Source organism: Chanos chanos, chromosome 2 (genome assembly GCF_902362185.1).
Source record: "Chanos chanos chromosome 2, fChaCha1.1, whole genome shotgun sequence".
In the NCBI taxonomy this organism is placed as follows: domain Eukaryota; kingdom Metazoa; phylum Chordata; class Actinopteri; order Gonorynchiformes; family Chanidae; genus Chanos; species Chanos chanos.
Window position 1 is genome coordinate 57,840,919 of NC_044496.1, and position 19,865 is coordinate 57,860,783.

General features: G+C 46.1%; 1 protein-coding gene across 2 annotated transcripts in view; it reads left to right on the forward strand.

The window, feature by feature from the left end:
- The window catches only part of ppargc1b (peroxisome proliferator-activated receptor gamma, coactivator 1 beta), a 37,472-nt gene extending 20,037 nt beyond the window's left edge, over positions 1 to 17,435 (forward strand). The window contains exons 2-12 of one of the 2 annotated variants that reach the window (XM_030765686.1): positions 8,191 to 8,376; positions 9,710 to 9,913; positions 11,955 to 12,077; positions 12,862 to 13,789; positions 13,993 to 14,038; positions 14,594 to 14,658; positions 15,299 to 15,875; positions 15,974 to 16,046; positions 16,196 to 16,314; positions 16,833 to 16,963; positions 17,262 to 17,435. In XM_030765686.1, the coding sequence (XP_030621546.1) occupies positions 8,191 to 8,376; positions 9,710 to 9,913; positions 11,955 to 12,077; positions 12,862 to 13,789; positions 13,993 to 14,038; positions 14,594 to 14,658; positions 15,299 to 15,875; positions 15,974 to 16,046; positions 16,196 to 16,314; positions 16,833 to 16,963; positions 17,262 to 17,353 (2,544 nt within the window). In that variant the 3' untranslated portion in view covers positions 17,354 to 17,435. Of the gene's footprint in view, positions 1 to 8,190; positions 8,377 to 9,709; positions 9,914 to 9,966; positions 9,996 to 11,954; positions 12,078 to 12,861; positions 13,790 to 13,992; positions 14,039 to 14,593; positions 14,659 to 15,298; positions 15,876 to 15,973; positions 16,047 to 16,195; positions 16,315 to 16,832; positions 16,964 to 17,261 lie in introns of those variants that run through there. The other variant, XM_030765687.1, reaches the window with a different exon arrangement.
- Positions 17,436 to 19,865: the final 2,430 nt, after the last annotated feature.

Consider the following 19,865-nt stretch of genomic DNA (forward strand, 5'->3'; position numbering starts at 1 on the left):
AGATTGGGATATTTTCTACTTCTATTACTAGGCCACTATCAAGTGGCCAAGAAAGAAACCTGAGATCAAGATTAATGGTAGTGGTCATGGTACTTTGCACGACTCCATTTGATCGTGCCAAACTGCTCCACCCTCCCTCATTTACCCCGTTTTAAAACCCTGCACTGTATGTAGCATGACAGAGTTTGAGGAAGTCATGCTGAGGTTTTTTTTTTTTACCTCACTGCATTCAGGCGTTTTCCTAAGGGACAGCTGAGGAGAAAGAGCAAGACCATTGCAGTAGAAACTTTTTTTCCTTATTTAGACTGAGGGATGCAGATTCAGTTTTATTGGGACAGCCCAAGAGAAAATGGTCTTCTCTCAGAATGCGACAACCATGCATAAAGGAGCGCCAGTGTCCACAACCTGTGTTCCCTTACATGACATTGAATACAGCTTCAGAAACAGATGTGTGAAGCGAAAACATAGCGTCTGTATTCATATGATCTCAAGTATTTCTCATCGTGTTGTGGAACGTGTGCCCTACAGGGGCCCTTGGATGGAGTGTTTAGTGCAGAGTGGAGGATTTTCCTGACCCCTAGTGGTGAATTTAATACAGAGAGGGTGTTGCTAATACAGGTGAGTCCCACGGGCAGGGAAACAGATGGAATCAGGGGTCTCTAATCCTATTGCCCCAGTGTCAGCGGCAGGTGCTTCCCAGGTCACATGCTTTATCTGCAGTCAACTCTGGTCATCATGTCCGTGCAGATCTGCATAATGCAAGCCCCCGCCCCCTACTCACCTCTCTCTGACCCTGATTAGATCTCCTTCTTTGTACCCCCATTTCAGTATTGTGGGGGGCTGGGTGGTTTTCAGAAGCATGCCTCCATGCTCAGCGTAGCAGCCTATGATATGGTTCACAGAACACCACACAAGGACACTGCAGTCCAAAGAGTATTTCGTTTTCAGCTCAGTGGAGAATGGTCACCCAAGAAGTTCTTAATATCCCTAACAGTGCCTTCTGCCCTCAGAGCCAGCAAGAAAAGCATTTTGATTTAATTACAGCCATCCCTCCTAAGAGCAGAGCGTAGACAGACATTTACTCCTGCATGTGAATTAGACTGAGCTGGGACAGTGCCATCTTTCCCAGGGTTCCACATCTGTTTGTAGCCATCCAAATGTGAACCTCCGCCCCTCCTGTTCGCCCCCCTCCCACCCCCCACCCCCTTCCATCCTCTTCTCAGCTATAGCAATAATAATAATTTAATAATCCACAGTATAAATGTCAGTGCATGTGTGTACATCTATGAGGCAGCTATTTCATTCACTTATTATAATATGGCTTAGAATTTTGATTGAATTGAGAGAGAGGTGTTCCTGTCAGGTTGTGTGAATTTCTGAGCCTTGTTTCTGCCTTGAGACTGCCTCTTGCTTTTGTCGTGACTGCAGAGGACTAGCAGACTCCTCCTAACAGTGAAAGCGGTGCTACTGTGCTGAGCCAATGCCACTGTGTCATGCCATGTGGTTGCGCAAGAACATGTGATACACAGAGGCCAGCCAACAAACTTACACAAGGTGGTGAAATTGGAGAAAGGTTCTCTCATTGTTACAGTGCAATAGATCTGGCCTCGGAAGCTCGGAAGTGCTGACCGCCTTACGGCTCCTTTTGCTGATCCTTCATCTGCTGGGTCTTTGAGTAACCTGCAGGCAGTAACTGTAGGTTAGCCTCAATCCACGCCCCTGTTTTTTATCCTGTATGGGGAATGGTCATGTGTTTCCTTCCGTCTGCATGTTCAATCATATAATGAGCGACCTTGAAATGCTTTGCATCACTATTAAGGAATACCATTAATTTATGAAGCAGATTACATTTCTGTTTGTGTCGCCAGTCGGAGCTGGACTGTCACACTCTTAAGCTATCTACTGTGAATCAGGGCACGAAGGTCACAGTTTCATTTTGAAGTGCGGCAGATTGGCATTTGGCAACCTTTTCGTAATTTAAACAATTCCTCACCTCCTGTTATAAATAGCCGTCTAGCCATGCAATAGTTCAAGCCCAGCACAAGTCAGAAATGAGACTTTCTCTCTGCACTTATTCACCAAAAGTTCACCGCACTCATCCCCAAAAGGTGATATCTTTATTGTAATTAATCTTCAGAAGTAACTGGAAAAGAACATGTCCCTCTTTTTTTGTGTTTCTCTCATTGGTGCCTCCTCCATCTAATTAACCAGAATAGCTGGCATGATCCCAGGCTAGATCTCCAGACAGAACTGGCTCACTGAGGAGACTGACAAGCCTGACAGATCAAATCAGTGGTACTCTGTGACATTTTTTCATTTTCTGATCTGATGTTTTCCTCAAACAACCTTCAGCATTTCCCCGGTTATCCAAATCCTCTGTTTCTATAAAGCAATTTGTCGGTGAAGCTCTTTGTAAAGAGTTAATGAAGCAAGCCTGCCTTTTTGCTTGATGTACGTTATGTAGGATCTATAGTATTCATGCTGCTTTTCCTGTATCAGGCTTTTAATTGGTTTGCTTACTTCTTCTACATTAATGCATTGCCAAACAAGCACTGTTTTATAGTCAGATCAGTTGTGATATAATTTTACTCTGATAGACAGACAGTAAGCATTGCTTTTTCCTCCCGGTCCTTGGACATTATTCGGATATGATGAATGGGGAGGTTTCACAGACATCTGTAAAGATGTCACTCCTATGGCCAAATTAAAATTCATCAGTGGACAGTAACAGTTGGTGCTAAGATCTTCAGAAATATAATATAATACAAAGTACTATGACCTTACATAACCACCTTTTTTTTTTTTTTGGACAAAACCTGTCTGCTGCATTGTAAAGATGAGAATAAGCCAAAGATCAAGGCATGTGATCTTTAGTCTATGTCAGCTTAAAAGCCCTTCATTGCTCAAATCTTGTCAAGGTCTAACAAACATATCTTGAGTGCCTGTAGATTATTGAGTGATGTCATTTAAAAACAGTTAGACCAGCAGAATGAGAATCATGCCTCAAACGAGACATGTGACAGGAAAGACAGCGAGATGGATATGTGATTGGAACAGGACAGGAAATGGGAGAGTGGAGTAATGCAAATCCACATGGATTCAATTCTTACTTCCTGTTTAGGACTGTGCTTTTTAGCGGGTTAATGGTTAAGGAACTGGTTAACTACACTAACCAAAGATTTTATGGTGTTCTCCGGGGAGTTCAGCCATCATCATTCATTTGAATGCCATGAACTAATTTATTGTGCTCTGTGCATGGTGCCTAGTGGTCAGTACAGAGACTTCAGCCATTTGAAATCCCCTTTAGGGCCTCTCTGCAACCTGTTTTGCCCTTCCATTCAAATGTAAAACCTCAGTACATGAATTGTCAGTCTATCAAGGTCCATTTACTAAGTGCCAAATCCTCTTCTTAATCAGATCCCATTACTGCCCTGCAGTGCTCATGAGGATTGTTCTCCCAGGAACTAACACACAGACATCTTGCATTGTACCATCTTCCCTGAACCACTACTCTTGTCCTTGACTTGAACTTGATACAACTCATCCATAGACGCAGACTTAGTTTGACTGCTAATCTGACAACAGTTAAGGAGGATTAAAATTGGGTTTGGAAGCTGTTGAGTAGCATTTGAGGGCACTTGGAGTACATAGCCTCCCACCATAGCGTACCAGCCTGAGTTGCTGCGGTTTCCTTTGAAATCTTTTTCAGTCCATAGCAGTCTGACGTTTTTTTGTGTGTGTGTTTCTTTTGTACTTTTGATAAGGCACCTGTGATCAAATGTGGTTTGACAGCTCTCCATTTTTCCGAGGACAGAGGGAAGATCATGTTCTGATTCTCACTGAGAGGTGACTTAGTAGTGCCACAAAGGTGAGAGGGGGTCAAATGAGAGGCCTAGTCCAAACAATACTGAAATGTCCTAATCCTCGTATAATCTGTACAATCCCTCAGAATAAACAGCCGTAACATGGAAAGACAATAGCCAATACAAAGACAACAGTATGCAGGAAAAACATTTTTGACGGTGGAGCTTAAACAGAATCCATGCTCTTTTTAACACCATCAGATAGTTCCACTCAGTTGATTCACAGTTGCACTGGTAAAGCCTCTGCTTTGTCAGGGAAGCCTTAAACTTAGGCAGTAGTTTGTAAGCCCTGGGATGAGAGGATTCAATAAAATGCATAATAACACCCTTAACAATCCTACCACAAGGGAGATAAAAGTGCCTCCCTGAACGTGAGCCAAAGCCTGGTTTGGAGTTCTCAGTCAGTCACTTCCCAGAATAAAAGGAACTTCATTTTTCCAGTTATCCATCAAACGCAGTCTGTGAGACTTCACATATTGTTTCTCATTGTTACTCAACACCAAGACATTACCCTGACAGTACAGTACAAATGGCTTTTCTTTAGTAGATGGTTGCCCCAGATCCCCTTGTTACTGCCCTACATCCAGCTGTCTGCAGTTAATTTAGATTTCCTGTAAGGCAGAGGTTGAGAACTACTTCAGCATTCACACACAAATTCAATTAGTTCACACACAAATTAAGCAGTTTATGGAAAGTGCCGCCAACGTGGGATTTCATTCAGCAGAAACACACTGGTCAGTGCTCCCTCTGTTTGCAGTGGGCTAACATCCTTATCTCATTTGCTGTCATGTGGTCATTCATCAGATAGTTAGGGGCAGTTGACTTACGGGATACACATCACCTCGTAAGCTTGTTACTCTGCTGGAATATTGGCTGACCACACATATACCTCCTCAGGCAAGTGTAGCTTAGGTTCTGGCTCTGAGGTTACAAGAGACAAAATCCTTCCTGCCTGAGCCGGCCTGCTACTCCAGCCAAGCTTTTTCTGGAGGAGTTGGGAGAGAATCCATTTAATTCTAGTGGCAGGTCATTGCTCTGAGCACTCGAGAGAGCTTTTGTACGTAGAAGTGAATGTCCGTGTCTGTGTTGTCTGTGTACTGTGGGCAAGGGGGGGGGGGGGGGGGGGGGGAGGGAAAATCTCTTAGCCTGGTCCCATCTGCATTTGGCATGGGCAGCATTTAGAGCCTGGCCCGTCACAAGCAGCTTGTGTAAGAGCCAGTCATAAGACTGAGGATAACAGCTATATATAACATACCTTAGATAGCAGCAGGCTCAAAGGGAACAGGGCACCCAGATAAGAGGCCATTAGTTTTCCAAGCGCAAGAGCTGAATGAACAACCACAGAGTTTATTAAATTAGAGCTCTCACTGTGTCCCTTCACAGGCTGTCTCAAACGCCATTCTCTTTCCTTTACCTCAGAGAGAGAGGGAGAGAGAGAGAGAGAGATTCCCTTAGCAAAAGGTTCACCCAACTGTTCATTTCTGTTGTGCTTCTTTGGCTGAGATAGGTAGGAGGAGAAGCTGACATGAGAATAGGCTGTGTTAAAAGGCACTTTGAAGTCTCTCTCTCTGGCACTGTGCTATGAAATTAAGTCAAAATGTATTTATTAAGGTTTGTTTTGTCCACCTGCCCCAGTGTGATAGATATATCTGTCCTGAGGTTGTCCAGAGACCTGGTCACTAGTGAAGCTAGTCAGTGTTGTGTGTGGTGCACAGTGGGGTGACCTTTTCTGGCTGTGTTTTGGACAGCAGCAGCAGAATGAAGCAGTGGCGTGCAGCTTGTCTAGACCTCTGACATTTGTGTTACGTTGTTAATGCATAGATGGCTGTGGCTATATAGAGTATAGAATGAGTTGTTTTGTATGACACAGGTACTGGTCAATAAATACACATTCAGTAAAATGTACTGTGCTCTTGTCCATATGACCATCTTTCTCTTTTCCTCTGAGTCCTCGGAACGGATGCTTTTTTTTTTTTTTCTTTCAAAAAAATCGGCTCTCCCTTAATGGACTCTCTTGTTTGAAACATCTTGTTCGAGTCAGTGTACATGAACTTTTTACTTTTCTTTCTTTCTTTTTTTTTTTTTTTTTTTTTAATGCAAGACTCTAAACAGGAAGACCGTTGAATTCAGAGCTCTGTAAATTACTCATCATTTATTTAGGAGACGTGAATGTTCGTACACCAGCCTAGACCACAAAAGAGAGTGTGAGAATTTAGGTATTATAGTGACAGAAAATGAAATGATGAGTTGAACAGAGAAAAGAGGGGCATCTTGTGAATATGCATTTCTTAAAGCTCTGCACAATGTAATTGCCAAGCAGTGTATTCCTACTGGGTTTTCAGTTTGAATCGTCTTTTTCACAAGCTCTTTACTGACTTACAGAGTGTACAGCAATGTGTCTCAAAGAGCCTGTTTATGGTTATATGTCAGCACCCACCAGGGAATGCCTGTGTCCTCTCCACTCTGTAACACTGGACCAAAACATCTTAAGAGCAGGGCTGTGGAGATAGGTCTTGCCAAATGCACAAACTGTGGTGAGTTGGTGATCTTATCAGTTAGTTAGTGTGTCAGTGATCAGTGGAGATGAGTGGAGCCAGAGCCTCCACAAATAAGGCCAGGCCTTGTGGATGGTATGTGAGTCAAAGCCCTGTGCATGTCCGCCTCACTCTTCAGAACATGTCTGATAAAGGCCCACATGTGTGCCACTGCCCAAACACCAATCAGCATTTTTTACTCCTTCTCTCTCTCTCTCTTTTTCTCCTTCTCTGTCTGTTACTGCCCATGCAGTTATGCACAAACAGTCAGTGACCTTAAACCCTCTAAGCCCAAGGAGCTTTTTATTGATTGGGATTGAGGCTCTCTATAACAGAGAGAGAGAGAGAAGGGGGGGGGGGCAGTTAAAAAAAGACAAAGGCAGGCTGGAAATGCGAGTTGCTCTGAGTATGTGGAGATTGATTAGCGAGGTTCTTCTGTCCCTGAGAGGGTGGGGTGCGGGGTTGGGGGGTGAGTCAGTGGCACGTGAGCAGGGATGTGAGTTGAGTGCTAAAAGCAGCAGCAGCAGCAGGGCTAGAGAGAGCCTACGGATGCTGAGCAAACATCAGCTGCAGCCCGACACACACGCCTCTCACAGCACACGGCAGCCAGGACTTCCCAAGACAAGGCTCACTCTCATCATTAGCAGTAATTGCAGGAGCCTGAATAACGTGATTGCTTTGATGTTTGTCGGGAAATTCAGTAATGGAATAAGCGCATTGGCAATATAATTAACAATATCAGTTCTTTGCAAGTGTCAGGTCCAATCAGAGTGATACTGCAACAATAGCACAGTTTGTTTAGAGATTTAAAAAAAGCATTTGAATGTTACACAAAGTCTACAATACTGGGCCATATCAGTGAATCAGCAGAGTAATGCAAATAGTGTCTTTCCATGGGATGAGTTGTATTACTGTGCCTTTTGACTCCTCCCTGCTCATTGCCTTTTTCAGAACCTTTAAGCAAACACACGTAAATAGGCCTACACCTGAAAAAGCCATCCAATAGCTTTAGCTTTGGACTAATGGAATGGAATGAATGAAGTCACCGAGCACTGTACTGGTGGCCCTGTGTAACAGAGAGGGGTGAATTTAGTTTTAGCATTCATCAAAAATGTATTAGTGTGGCTCTGTAGAATATTCATGCATTGACCTCCTGCAAGCTGAGGTGTTACTATACCACCCTGTGCAGTAAGACGCCCAGCTGGACAGGACAGGCTCAGTTACCAGCATTCGGATTCCACACTCCATCTTCCACATTCAGATGTTTTTAAGAGATCGCAGTTTCCTCATTTACCCAGGGGACCCAAATCACTTCCCTTCTCACAGAATTGGACTCACGCAAACACATACATAAACAAACACATGCACACGTGCGCGCACACACACACACACACACACACACACGCACTTTCTCTGATGACACCCGTCTCTACCATAGACACATGTAATATTTTTGTAGCGATACGGCACTGTGGTTAATTTCATTTAGAGGCGGCATTTGGGCTTGTTTCAGCACCCAGTTCATTAGATGTAATAAACTTGTGCTGAGGGGTCAGAGCTGACTCGCATGACGCTGTAACGGTAATGATACCCTGTGCATCACTGTAGCCCAGCTTTACCCGCCTCAGGGCCTGTTTATTGATTTCTTTTAGCATTCAAAGGAGGAAGGTTATTATTAGACATAGTCTTAAGGGAGAATGTCCTTTGATGTAAGCTTTTGACCTTTCTCTCTCTCTCCCTCTTTCTCTCTCCTTCTCTCTCTCTCTCTCTCTCTCTCTCTCTCTCATTTCTAGTATGGGGAGGAGGAGGTCTGCACGGACCGCCTGGACGCTGACTTCCCCGACATCGACCTCTTTCAGCTTGACGGCAGTGACTACGACTCCGTCAACTGTCTTAGTGAGCTCCACTGGTGCAATGAGCAATCAGACAACTCCCCTGCCTCCATCCAGTACAGCACTGGAGACCCTGAACTCTTTGAGGTAAGAGTCTATATCTGTAAGTCCAAACTAATCGATAATCTAATCACACATCTATCACTCCTCTTCACTTACGATCAATGCGGAGTGCAGGAAAAAGCCAGCAGTCAGAACTGGGTCAGATAAGTTTTTGAAGTATTCGAATGACTGGGCCCTGGCCCAATTCTCTTACGTGACTTCTTTACTTTGTGTTCTTTTCTAATAAAGTCGCTAAATTTATAACAGGACTGAGTGTACTAAGCAAACACATTCGCTGTAGAATCTTCATCTAAACTGCCATTTTCCCACTGATTAAGAGGGCAGAGACACAAGCGTTGCAGAGATGCTCCAGTGGAGGGCGGAGCCGTCAGTAAACTTTTGTCCCTTAAACACACACCCCAGCAGCTGGGCTAGCAGTCTGAGCATCACTTGCTAAGCCTTCTAACCCCATACCCTCGGGTCAGCAAATCCAAGCACCACGGGATGAACCTGACACAAGGAAAGGGAGAAGTGAAGATAACTTAGGACTCCGGTTAGGACTCCGTTATTAAAATGTATCAGACATTGACTTGACCCAGGTCTGGCATGGGAATGGCAAATGCTTTAAGATCTGGGCCCTGTAACACTGACATTATGACCAGATCTCAGAGAATCCACTTGCAGTCATATGAACAGGATTACGAAGGTGATTCAAACACAGGTCTTAGTTACCTCTCCGTGGCCTGTGAATCAGCGCTTAGACAAGGCACCTGTCACTAATTCACTCTTCACTTTATACAGCCCCGTGCTCTGATTCATCATAGACAAGCCCTGAACACAGCACATCCCATAAGAGCCTTATTTTGGGATGCACGGGAGGCCACTGATCTCAAAGCCTGGTTCAGTTAACCTTCAGGTGGAGGGAAGCTGCGCAGAACGAAACCCCTTGGCTCTACCCATGCATATCAAAGCGTTTGTCATAACCAGAGCTCTTAGCGAAAGAGGGTCCACACCGTTGTCAGCAGAGACGGAGGACGTGTCTGCCAGTTATGCCTGTGACCACTTATCGAAGACTAGTTTTATTGTTTTTCTTGTGAAGAGCAGATTTATGGATGGTAGGGGAGAGCCTGTGTCATTTGCTAGGGGCAGACGGTAATGATTTTTGAGGAAATGGTGAATGCTGGGGTTTATGCAGGTATCAGGTGTAATCAGGTCTCCTGTCTGCCATGGCTATCTGAACCATTATACGAGTGAGGACAACAGTGACTCCAGATCATCAGTGATTGATGAGTTCTCAGCTCACGGTGCTTTCTCCTCCTCTCTCTCTCTCTCTCTCTCTCTCTCTATATCTCTCTCTCTCTCCTGCGTCTCCCCACAGATAGAAGAGGAGAATGCCGCGCTGCTTGCCGCGCTCACAGACAGCCTGGATAGCATGGTGGAGGACGAGGTAGGGGGGCTGTCTGTGTTTCCCTCGTTGGAGGGGGATCCTGAGGAGGAGGAGGAGGATGAGGAAGACGACCTCCCCTTGGACAATGAGCCCTTCCCAGGCTCACAGACCCCAGAGACAGAGGACCCGTCTCTAGTAAGAACCCTTCCTTCCTGTTTAAGGTGGATTTGGATGGGCCTCTGACTACCCCACAGCATGGGTATGATAGGCAACACAGGTCTGAATTTTTCTCATTTTGGGCTTTTCCATTTTCTTTAGCAACTACTCTAATAAGAATCCTCTTCACAGGCAGGGAGCAAGAGCACTATTATGGCGACTTGTAACCAAGGCATTGCCCATTCTCAGCCCCTAATTTTCTCTCTCTCTTTCTCGCTCTCTCTCTCTCTCTCTCCCTGTTCTCATCCTTCTGTTATCTCCCTCCCTCTCTCTTCATAGAATGGAGGAAGTGTTCATACCCATTACTGCTTCCTAGGTCCCTGCTTGCTTTTTCCTTACAAGGGCCAAAATGGACGCCTATGTCACTATAAAGTACTGTTTATGTAGCGTTGTCTCTCTCACCCAAAGCCCAGCAGCTGTTTTCACACCTGTCGGTGGGAAGACCCTTCAGCCCTTCTATCACTTACCCCTCTAAGATCTTCACTTCCAGGACAACTGTGTTTCTCTCCGCTGCACCCATCAGTCTATGCAATCCTGCTACTCTTCTCCAGCCACTGAAAGACGCTATGCTAGATAGACATCGCTATATTTCTTCTTCTTTTTTTTTTTTTTCCATTTTGGTTTTATGTTCCAGTGTTATATCCATAGAAAAAACATCAAATCTATCTAATGAGACTGTTATAGAATACCTGCTGCATTTGTGTCTTTACTGTTCCTCATTTGACTAGAGCCAGTATATCTTTCATTTTACTAAGCAAATATTTTAATAATTGAGACAAGATTATTACGTTATTGAAACACCTGAAGAAAACTCTCTCTATGTCTGAGGTCACAAAGATTTCTTTGTGTTTCTAGTACGAATGGAGCCAACCACATAACAACATGGTCTGTGCTTCAGTCAGACCTTAAAAAAAGATGCAAGTGCAAGATGGGGTGTAAAGATAGTGTACAGGTTGCCAAGGGAAGGAACAAGTTTCCTTAAATTACCGAAAATGACTGGCATATCAGTGTCTTGTAATGACCAGTGTTCTGCTGGGAGTTGGCTCTTCTACTGGAAACACAGAGAGAAAACAGGCAGGAAGCATGTTTCACCTAAAGAAAAGGGGTTTTGTGTTAGATGGTGAAAAAAATGACTGCACATCACGTTTGGATTCTGTTCACCTTGTTGTCTTTCTGCATAGCTGATCTGTAACCCATTAAATCACCCTGTTGTCCTAATGCTGCAAATGGCATGTATATAGACAGATGTGTATTCGTCTTGGAGTTTCTCTCTAATTCCCACTGTTTTTATGTGGCTCTACTCAGACAAAACCCGTCTGCCAGTGCTCAGAGCGCCCTCTGCTGTTCTTGTCTGTAACTGTGGGTTGACCCCAGTGTGAGGCCAGTCTTTGAGAGGAACAAGGGCTGCTTTTAGGAGGGAGAGCAGCACTGGGAGAAGCACATGCTTTCATGGTGTAGACAGCTTTGGTGCACCAAAAGGGTTTTGTATAGAGAGAGAGCTGCCCTCAGCGCCCCTTCTCTTTTCTCAATGGACACTGCCAGTCATCACTGACAAACGTGCCAAGTTGGCACTTAGGCCGCAACTACACAGACTCAGTTCGAGGAGTCCTCTTTACTTTTCTCATCAGTGATTTAATTTCATCATCCATGTCAGTTTGAGTCACTGTAAGTGATTGTGTCAGTCAGGAGGTGAACACCAGCGAAGCGTCTTTTCATGTCAAACTAACCCCGTACTCGCCGCCTCACTGTGCACAGGGCAGCGTAGCGTAGTAAATGGCTGCTGCAAGCGAACTCATATTGTTGAAAGATTCTCACTCAGTGCTTCCTCAGGGGTTGAGTTAAGGGTTTAAGAAAAGGCTTCTTTCCAGCCACAACTTAATGCGTTCATGAAGGTCACTTGTGTGAAACAACAAAAATGATATACATGTTGGCATTGTCTTGAGTGGATGAATTGATTTGGGACGGAGAATATTTGAAGCCTGTTAATTACAGTTGTCCCCCCGCTTTCGTCCTCCCACAGCTGAAAAAACTTCTGCTGTCTCCCCCAAACATGGCCGTGGGCGTTGATCCACACAAAGACAGCAGCCTGTTTCGTCATAGCAGCAGGAGCCAACATCTCAAGCCTGCCAGGACTGTGCTCAAGGTGAGTGGAGCCTCTGCGTTTGGAGAGTTCTTTCACTTTTTTTTTTTTTTTTTTATTTAATTTAAACCCGGGCCAAAGCAGCCGCTTCACACACGACGAGATAAACAAAACAGAATGCCGCACTCAAGACAGGAAGCGTTTTATAACAACCTCCCTGAGTTTGTGTTACTGCCTCCTCAAAGATCACCCATGCTCAGATAGTGGTCGTTTCAGGAGACATAACAGAGGAAGCTTGTGTTTCCTCTCTCGTTGTCTCTGTCTCCTGGCGTGTCCATGGATGACTGAGGCTGCTGTGGTATTAGAGCCGACTCTGACCATCTGTCACTGTACAGCTTTAGCCAACACCAGACTAAAGGCCAACACTCCCTCAAACCATGGCCTTACATAAAGACTGAATCATACTATCTCTCCACATAGCCACAGACAAACCTTTAATGACAATCCACTGGCCAGGGCCGGGAATCTCAATTTTTTTTTTGCTCTTATTTTATGTGAACAGCTTGAGAGAGAAAATTGTTCCTTTGCTTACATAGTAGTCCCTTTTAAAGCATTGTTAAAAAGTATTAAATGAAACTTTAGTATTCGTCGTTCATAAAACATCTTAGGATAAAGAGATGCATTGCATACCGTATAGACCATTAAATTGTAGTTCTGCTTTTATTGAATTTCAGACGAGAAGGTAACAAGCTCTAAATCTACTCAGACTGAAACTTCAGAGGTGTAATGTAATTTAAGTCTATGGTCTTTTGTCTTTCTCTCTCTCTCTCTCTCTTTCTCTGTGCAGAGTAATGACAGAACAAACACACAGGAGCGTAAGCCACGAGCAGTCCGGCCCGCGGGCCGCCTGTGCACCGAGCTCCACCGTCACCTGACCACCGGACGGGAAACGGAGGACACGCCCTCTGCTGAAACAGAGGAAGACGACGAAGAGGAGGAGGAAGAGGAGGATGAGGAGGAGGACAGTGACTCTGAGGAGGAAGAGGAATGTTCCAGCAGTGAGGGCGAGAGCGCAGGCTCTTTGGAGCCAGCCAGGCCTCAGTTTTCCTCAGAGAAAGAACTGCACTCGGTGGTGGAGCTGATCAAGTACATGCATACATACTGCCTCCCCACACGCAAGCAGGCCAGCTGGGACCGCAAAGAGCGCGAAGCCATGGCCCGCAAGGCCAAACCCGAGATCTCCCCAGCCCCCCGACCCCTTCAGAACTGTCCCAAAACGGCTCCTCAAACCAACGGCGGCGCCCCCCGGCCGCGGATCGCCTTCGTCCGCCAGCGGGAGCTGAAAGCCCATTCCCTGCTCAGGGAGCTTCTGGAGGCGGTCAACTCCTTCGACGTGAGCAAGCCTTACAGACTGCACAGCCCCCCCTACACCCACTGCAAAGCCCACGTGGCCAGGCCAGCCACTTCCCCCCCTGTTCGCCAGCCCAAGGCTGAGCTCAAAGACTCAGACAGCGAGAGCTCGCGGACGGCCGCCAAGCGCCCAAAGAGCCCCGAGCCTGAGGAAGAGTCCTCCTTCTCCGTCAGGCGTTCCCGTCGTCTGGCCTCCTTCCCCAGCCGCTTCGCCAAGAAAAGCCGGCCGGGCTTTGGCAGGTCGGAGTCCGCTCAGGAGGAGGTGCCGGTCAAACACCCTCCTGTTGACTCCCACGCGGAAAGGAACACCCAGAGGAGCGCCTCCCCAAAGAGCTCAGAACCCCATAACCCTTGTTGTGACAATGGTAAGGGCCCGATGCATCGAGCGTCCAGAAACACGCTCTGCTCTGTACAAGCACCTGGCTCCATCACACAGTGTGTTTGGGTTAATGTTTACCCAGCATACATAGGGTTGGTACAGAAGTCCTGCTGAGTGTACTGTGTTGATCTCTGACCATGCATTGTGATGAGTGCGACCGGTGACACTCTTCTCTTGTTCTGATTGCAGAGAAGCGCTCCTGCCTCTGTCTGCCGCTGACTCCCAAATCCACAGGGTGTGTGTTCCTCACCGTCCTAATCTACTCTAGCACCTCAGCTAAACATTACAGCACTTTACAGCAGCACTGGACTCTCCCTGTCTGCAGAATGACCTTTGAGAAGCTTTAGAATTGTTTTCACGGACTCTTAGATATCTGATAATACTCCACATGCTTCTCTAGGCAACATCTGTAGAAAACATAGAGTAGACTTCTGGAGAGTTCAGCTTGGTCATTAATTTAGTGATGTTTTCTCTTATCTAGGAGTATAGCAGCACACACATACCTCATATTAGCTGTGACATGTTAACCAAACCAGGACCAAACACAAACCACCAACACGTGTAATCACATAACCATCTACAACCATCTCATGCTTAGTCTCATACAGAGACCATAACAACCATGTCATACTGAGTCAGCTGTGCAGACTTTACATTTTCTCTCTCTCTCTCTCTCTCTCTCTCTCTCGCGCTCTCTCTTTCTCTCATGCTCACACACACTCTTGTGCTTCTGATAAGCCTTGATGTTGACTCTGCAATCTGTTTCTCTCTCTCTCTTTCCCATGATCAGAGACACACAGTATGCCAACAAACCCTTTGAGCAGACTCTCTGCGTGGAGCTGTGTGGCACAGCAGGTAATGTTGTGCTCTGGGTTAGTGCCATTTACGCCAGTGGGCTGTCCCCACACACGTCTCCACTCCTGTTCTAAACAACCAGGACAGGGCCCATCCACATTTGCTTTAGATTATCAGTTAGTTATGAAAATGTCCTGTGAAATGAATCAGTAAGGTGTGCCTTCAGTAAGGATCCTCTAAGGCAGAACATGCCCCAGGTCCTGTTCAGCTTACAAAACAAACAGTGTTAAGTCAGGGTTTAGCTCTGCTTTTAATTATTCCTCAGGAGTATGAGGGAACACAAGGTAATAATTCTTCATTAGTACTTGCCTGACACGCAGAGATTTAAATCAACATTACAGAAACAGCATGTTGCGTAACATTTCCTGTTTCCCAATACTCTTTAGTCTCATAGTCTGAAAGTGCCCGGAGTAAATTTTTAAAAATAGCCACACCTTGTTGTGAATAACATTAGGTAAGGCTACACCGTCTTCTTTGTGTCAGTAGTCTGTGCATTAGATTCAAACACTTTGAGTTTGTACTGTGTGTAGTAGTGTGTGTGTGTGTGTGTGTGTGACTTCTGCTTTTCTGGTTGACAGGTATGTTTGTAAAGACATGATGTGAATGCACTGGATATTTACTTGAAGGCTTTGTTTTTCAGGGCTTACTCCTCCCACCACACCCCCCCACAAGCCTGTCGAGGACGAACTCTTTAAGCCAGAGGGCAAAGGTGAGCCCACCCCTAAAGGGTCGTGTCTGGGCCGAGCGCACATGCGTAAGCTGCCAGAGCAGACTGAACTGTACGCCCAGTTACGCCGCATGGGCCAAATAGGCGCGGCTGAGTCCAAGAGTGGCACGCATCGCACCTATGGGGACCACGACTACTGCCTGCTCAACCTGGGAGACGGTCGCAAGAGGCCTGCACCCTCCCTAGCCATCTACCACATGGAGGTGAAGAGAGAGGAGGCTGAGAGCAGAGACAAGAAGGAGGAGAAGAACGGTGTGAATGAGCAGGATTCCCAGCAGGAGGACAGGCTCCTCTCCAAAGTCCCAGAGCATCTGCAGTGGGCTGAGGACAAGAGAGGGGGCCCGTGTGACCAGTCGCCCCAAGCCTTATCGCCCCGCAGCACAGCAGAGGGCACTGAATGCACCCCTTCACGCTCCCCCTCCCCACAGCCCCCCATAGACTCCCCCGATTCCTTCCAGCCCTGCTCCCCAAGCAGCAAACTCCATTACAGGTATGTGTATGTTTCTCCTGCCCTCTCACACAGTGCCACTGGTCCTCTTATCCCCTCTGGCCTGGTCTGTAACTCTCTCCCCTTCACTGTCTCTCTAGCTGTGAGAACGCTGATACGTGCCATGGAGACAAGCAGAGGACTAAGACGACGTCTGAGCAAGAGAACGACGAGGTGGGCGGAGCTTATACGCGCATACCTTTTGTCCGGCTGTTTTACAGTTTAAGTCTAATTGGCTATTGATTAGAGAGACTTGGGGCTTGACTGGTTCCTCGTTGCAGATATGCTTTCTTTTAATGGTCTGTAATGATTTTGTTTATCAGGACAAGTGCCAAGTGTTCTACATTCACAACCTGCCGAGCAGCGTCACACAGACCATGCTTCGCAAGCGCTTTGAGGCTCTGGGTGACCCAGAGGAGTGCAAAGTCATCATCAAAAACGAGTAGGTTCTGCTCTTCCTAAACCATCTGTCACTCTCACAGCTCAGTCAACTGGGGACGTAAAAGTAACTCATTCCTGTCTGTCTGTGTGTGTGTGTGTGTGTGTTCGTGTGTGTCTGTGTGTGTGTGTTCGTGTGTGTCTGTGTGTGTGTGTTCGTGTGTGTCTGTGTGTGTGTGTGTGTGTGTGTGTGTGTGTGTGTGTGTGTGTGTGTGTGTTCGTGTGTGTCTGTGTGTGTGTGTTCGTGTGTGTCTGTGTGTGTGTGTTCGTGTGTGTCTGTGTGTGTGTCTGTGTGTGTGTGTGTGTGTGCGTGTGCGTGTGCGTGTGCGTGTGCGTGCGTGCGTGTGCGTGTGTGTGTGTGTGTGTGTGTGTGTGTGTGTGTGTGTGTGTGTTCGTGTGTGTGTGTTCGTGTGTGTGTGTGTGTGTTCGTGTGTGTGTGTGTGTGTGTGTTCGTGTGTGTGTGTGTGTGTTCGTGTGTGTGTGTGTGTGTGTGTGTGTGTGTGTGTGTGTGTGTGCGCCCAGGGAGCGGTGTGGAGTCATCACTTTTCGGCAGGCTCATATTGGGCAGAGCCAGCGAGAGCGGGGAGATTGTTTGGGGCTGAATGGAGGGCCTGGCAGTCGCAGGTTCAACAGGAAGCGTTATATCGATCTGGGTAAGAGCAGACACACAGTCTGCGACGCTCTGTGTTGCCATATCCTCCAGTTTAATGTTCGTTATAGTCCAAAGTGCTGTGTCATGTCTCTGAGACACATTCTCTCATGCATTGTTTACATTTATGTTGGCTTTTCAGGTGTGGAATAGAGTGCTGATATCTGTGTTTGCCCAGTCTCTAAAGTTGATGATAATGTTGTAGTGACACCATGATAATCGTCTCATTTTCCCGTGTTGAAATATGTGATAACCAATGCCGTGCCAGACAGGTCTAATTGCGTAATGTTGTGATTGTTCAGATGAAGCGGGACCAGGTCCAGTAAAGAGCAAGTACGACGCGCTGGACTTTGATACCCTGCTGAAGGAGGCCCAGAGGAGCCTGCATCGCTGACATGCCTTACCCAGCTCTTACCACCCCGACACTCACCTCAGTACCTCAACCAAGGCACCTCTTCATGTTTACATTTTGAACATTGGAATAAAAAAAAAAAAAAAAACAGACCTTGTCTCCTCGAAATGAGGATTGCAGGACACTGGGGTTGGAGAAAAACAAACAAACAAACAGAAAAAACAAATTGATGAAACAACAACAACAAACAACAGCAAGAACACTGAACACAAAAGCTGCTTCCTGTGTGTGTTCATAATGTGGTCGCCGGGCCCCAACTGGCCAAGGTCTCTGTAGCAAACCTTGCTCCTTCCATTGGTTGTCGTGAAGTGTGCGTGCGTGTGCGTGTCGTTTTTTGTAACCCTTTGTCACTATCGGTGGAACTGCAAGGTGCTTTCACCATTTTGTCGTACGTTATATAAACAATAATTGCTTTGTATTAGCAAACCTGTGGGTGTTTCAACTGTGTGTTACAATGACAAAAGTGGAAAAAAAAAATCAAAAAACCAGAAAATCCTAACAAACGTAGTTTACAAATCAAAAAGGAAAGAAAAAAAAAATCTGTCTTTTGTAATTTTAGTGCTTCCTTGATTTCATCTATGCACTCAAACGAGGTAGCTTTTTTTCTTTCTCTCGCCTGTCCCCTTCCTCTGGCCTGGACTGAGCTGTGCTGCTGGCTGCCTCAGATAAGACCAAACCAGTCCAACTGCACTATCTGCAGTTACCCATAACACACCCACAGTCAAGAGCACGCGGCTCCGTACCGACTCATTTAAGAAATGAGAACCCCAGACAGCCAGAAACGCTAATGCGAACATCCTGACGCCCCAACCCGCCCACACAAAAAATAGTTTGGAGAAATTAGAATTGGACGACCGATGATTTGTGTACTCTCTGAGTGGAATGTACTCCCAACAGGTCTGAATGTAGTGTCCACTCTTCTGATCTGTCGACGTTGTGTCACTTATTGGCAAATCAGAGCATCGCCGTCTGAGCCGTCCGGCCGCACAGCTCGCGGACGCAGCACCCACGCCCCTAGGGCTCCAAATTTTGCACCCGGTTGATGTGTATGTGCTGCTGGTCAGAGCGCTTGAGAGAGAGGGGGTGGTAAACTGCGATGGTGTTTCTAAACCCTGAGAGATAGGGCAGTGTCTCCACCTTGTTTACATACACCCCTCTGTCACACAAACTCTTTCTCTCTCTGCACTCCTCCTCTCAATTTTCTACTCTCTCCTGTCTGTTAGGGGAAGGTTTGCGGGTTTTTCTAGCTCTTGCCTCGTGGCTAAAACTCTAATTTTTTGCCTGTCAGTTTTTTGGAGTCTAAACGTGTATCCTTGTGTATCTGAGTGTGTTGTCTGTGTCTCGTACGACTCGGCAGTGCAGGGACGTCTGGCCCCCTGGCATGGGCTGCGAGCTGAAGTCTTTTCGCTCTCTCCTTACGCCCTTTTTTTCTTCTTACGGGGCCCCATCCCTGCGACCCCAGCCTGTGTGTTCTGTGCAGTGGAGCCCTGTGTCTGAGGATCCTCTGCCAGCGCCCCCATCCTCCCCCCCCCACACCCCTTTTTTCTAATGAATTATCCCCCACCAGCCCTGTTCATCCGGTCGCCTCCAGGGCAACACACCAGAAACTGAATGTTTACATCACTGAATTCTCCCTCAACTTTGTTAGAGCGCACACTAAGTACAGGACGCCTTATTCAGTGTTCACAGTACCCTACCAGGATGTGTCTTCAGGGCTTACCCTCGTAGGTTACTTAACAGTCATTTCAATCAGTCAGACAAAGGCACATGCCGCGGTGCAAAAAACACTCTAATTACATAGAAACCTGGGAGATCATCCAAAAACCCATTTGGGTCTAAAAAAAAAACAACAAAAAAACAAAAAACAAAAAAACAAAAAACTGAATGAGTGTTTGTGCTTAGTATGTATACTACTAAACAAGTGAGAGAATGTGCTGGTTTACATGGTTATATGGTATATAATGTGTACATAGCACTGTGTCTAGTGTAAACATGAGATGTATGGTGATGTGGTGTACAGCGACATATAGATGTGTGTTTTTAAGGCGCTGAGTCTCTGGGGAATTGTGTGTGTAAAGGGCAGAGGTGAACTGTCTGGTGAAACATGGCTTGAGCAATACAGGGAGGAGCTGAAGGGAACATTTGTACATGGACATGGCTTCATAAGTCAAACACTGTTGTAAAAAAGTGTCCCTTTAGAAATGTCAAAATTATTTTTTTCTCTTATTTTTAATAACTTAAATATTTTTAATTATTTTATTTTATTTGTTTTTAACACAATTGAGATGCAATACATATTATCTGAGAGAGCCTTTGTGTAAAGGTGTAAGGTTTTATTTAAGAGATTGGTTGGTTTCGTGTTATAGGGCAAACTTTGACTGTGACATCCTGTACTGTAAGTCTGCTGTAGAAACATAGACAACAACATGATGACGTTGTCACTAAATCTGCTTCAAATCCCTGCAGTGGCTACCACCACCCCCTAAAAATCCAA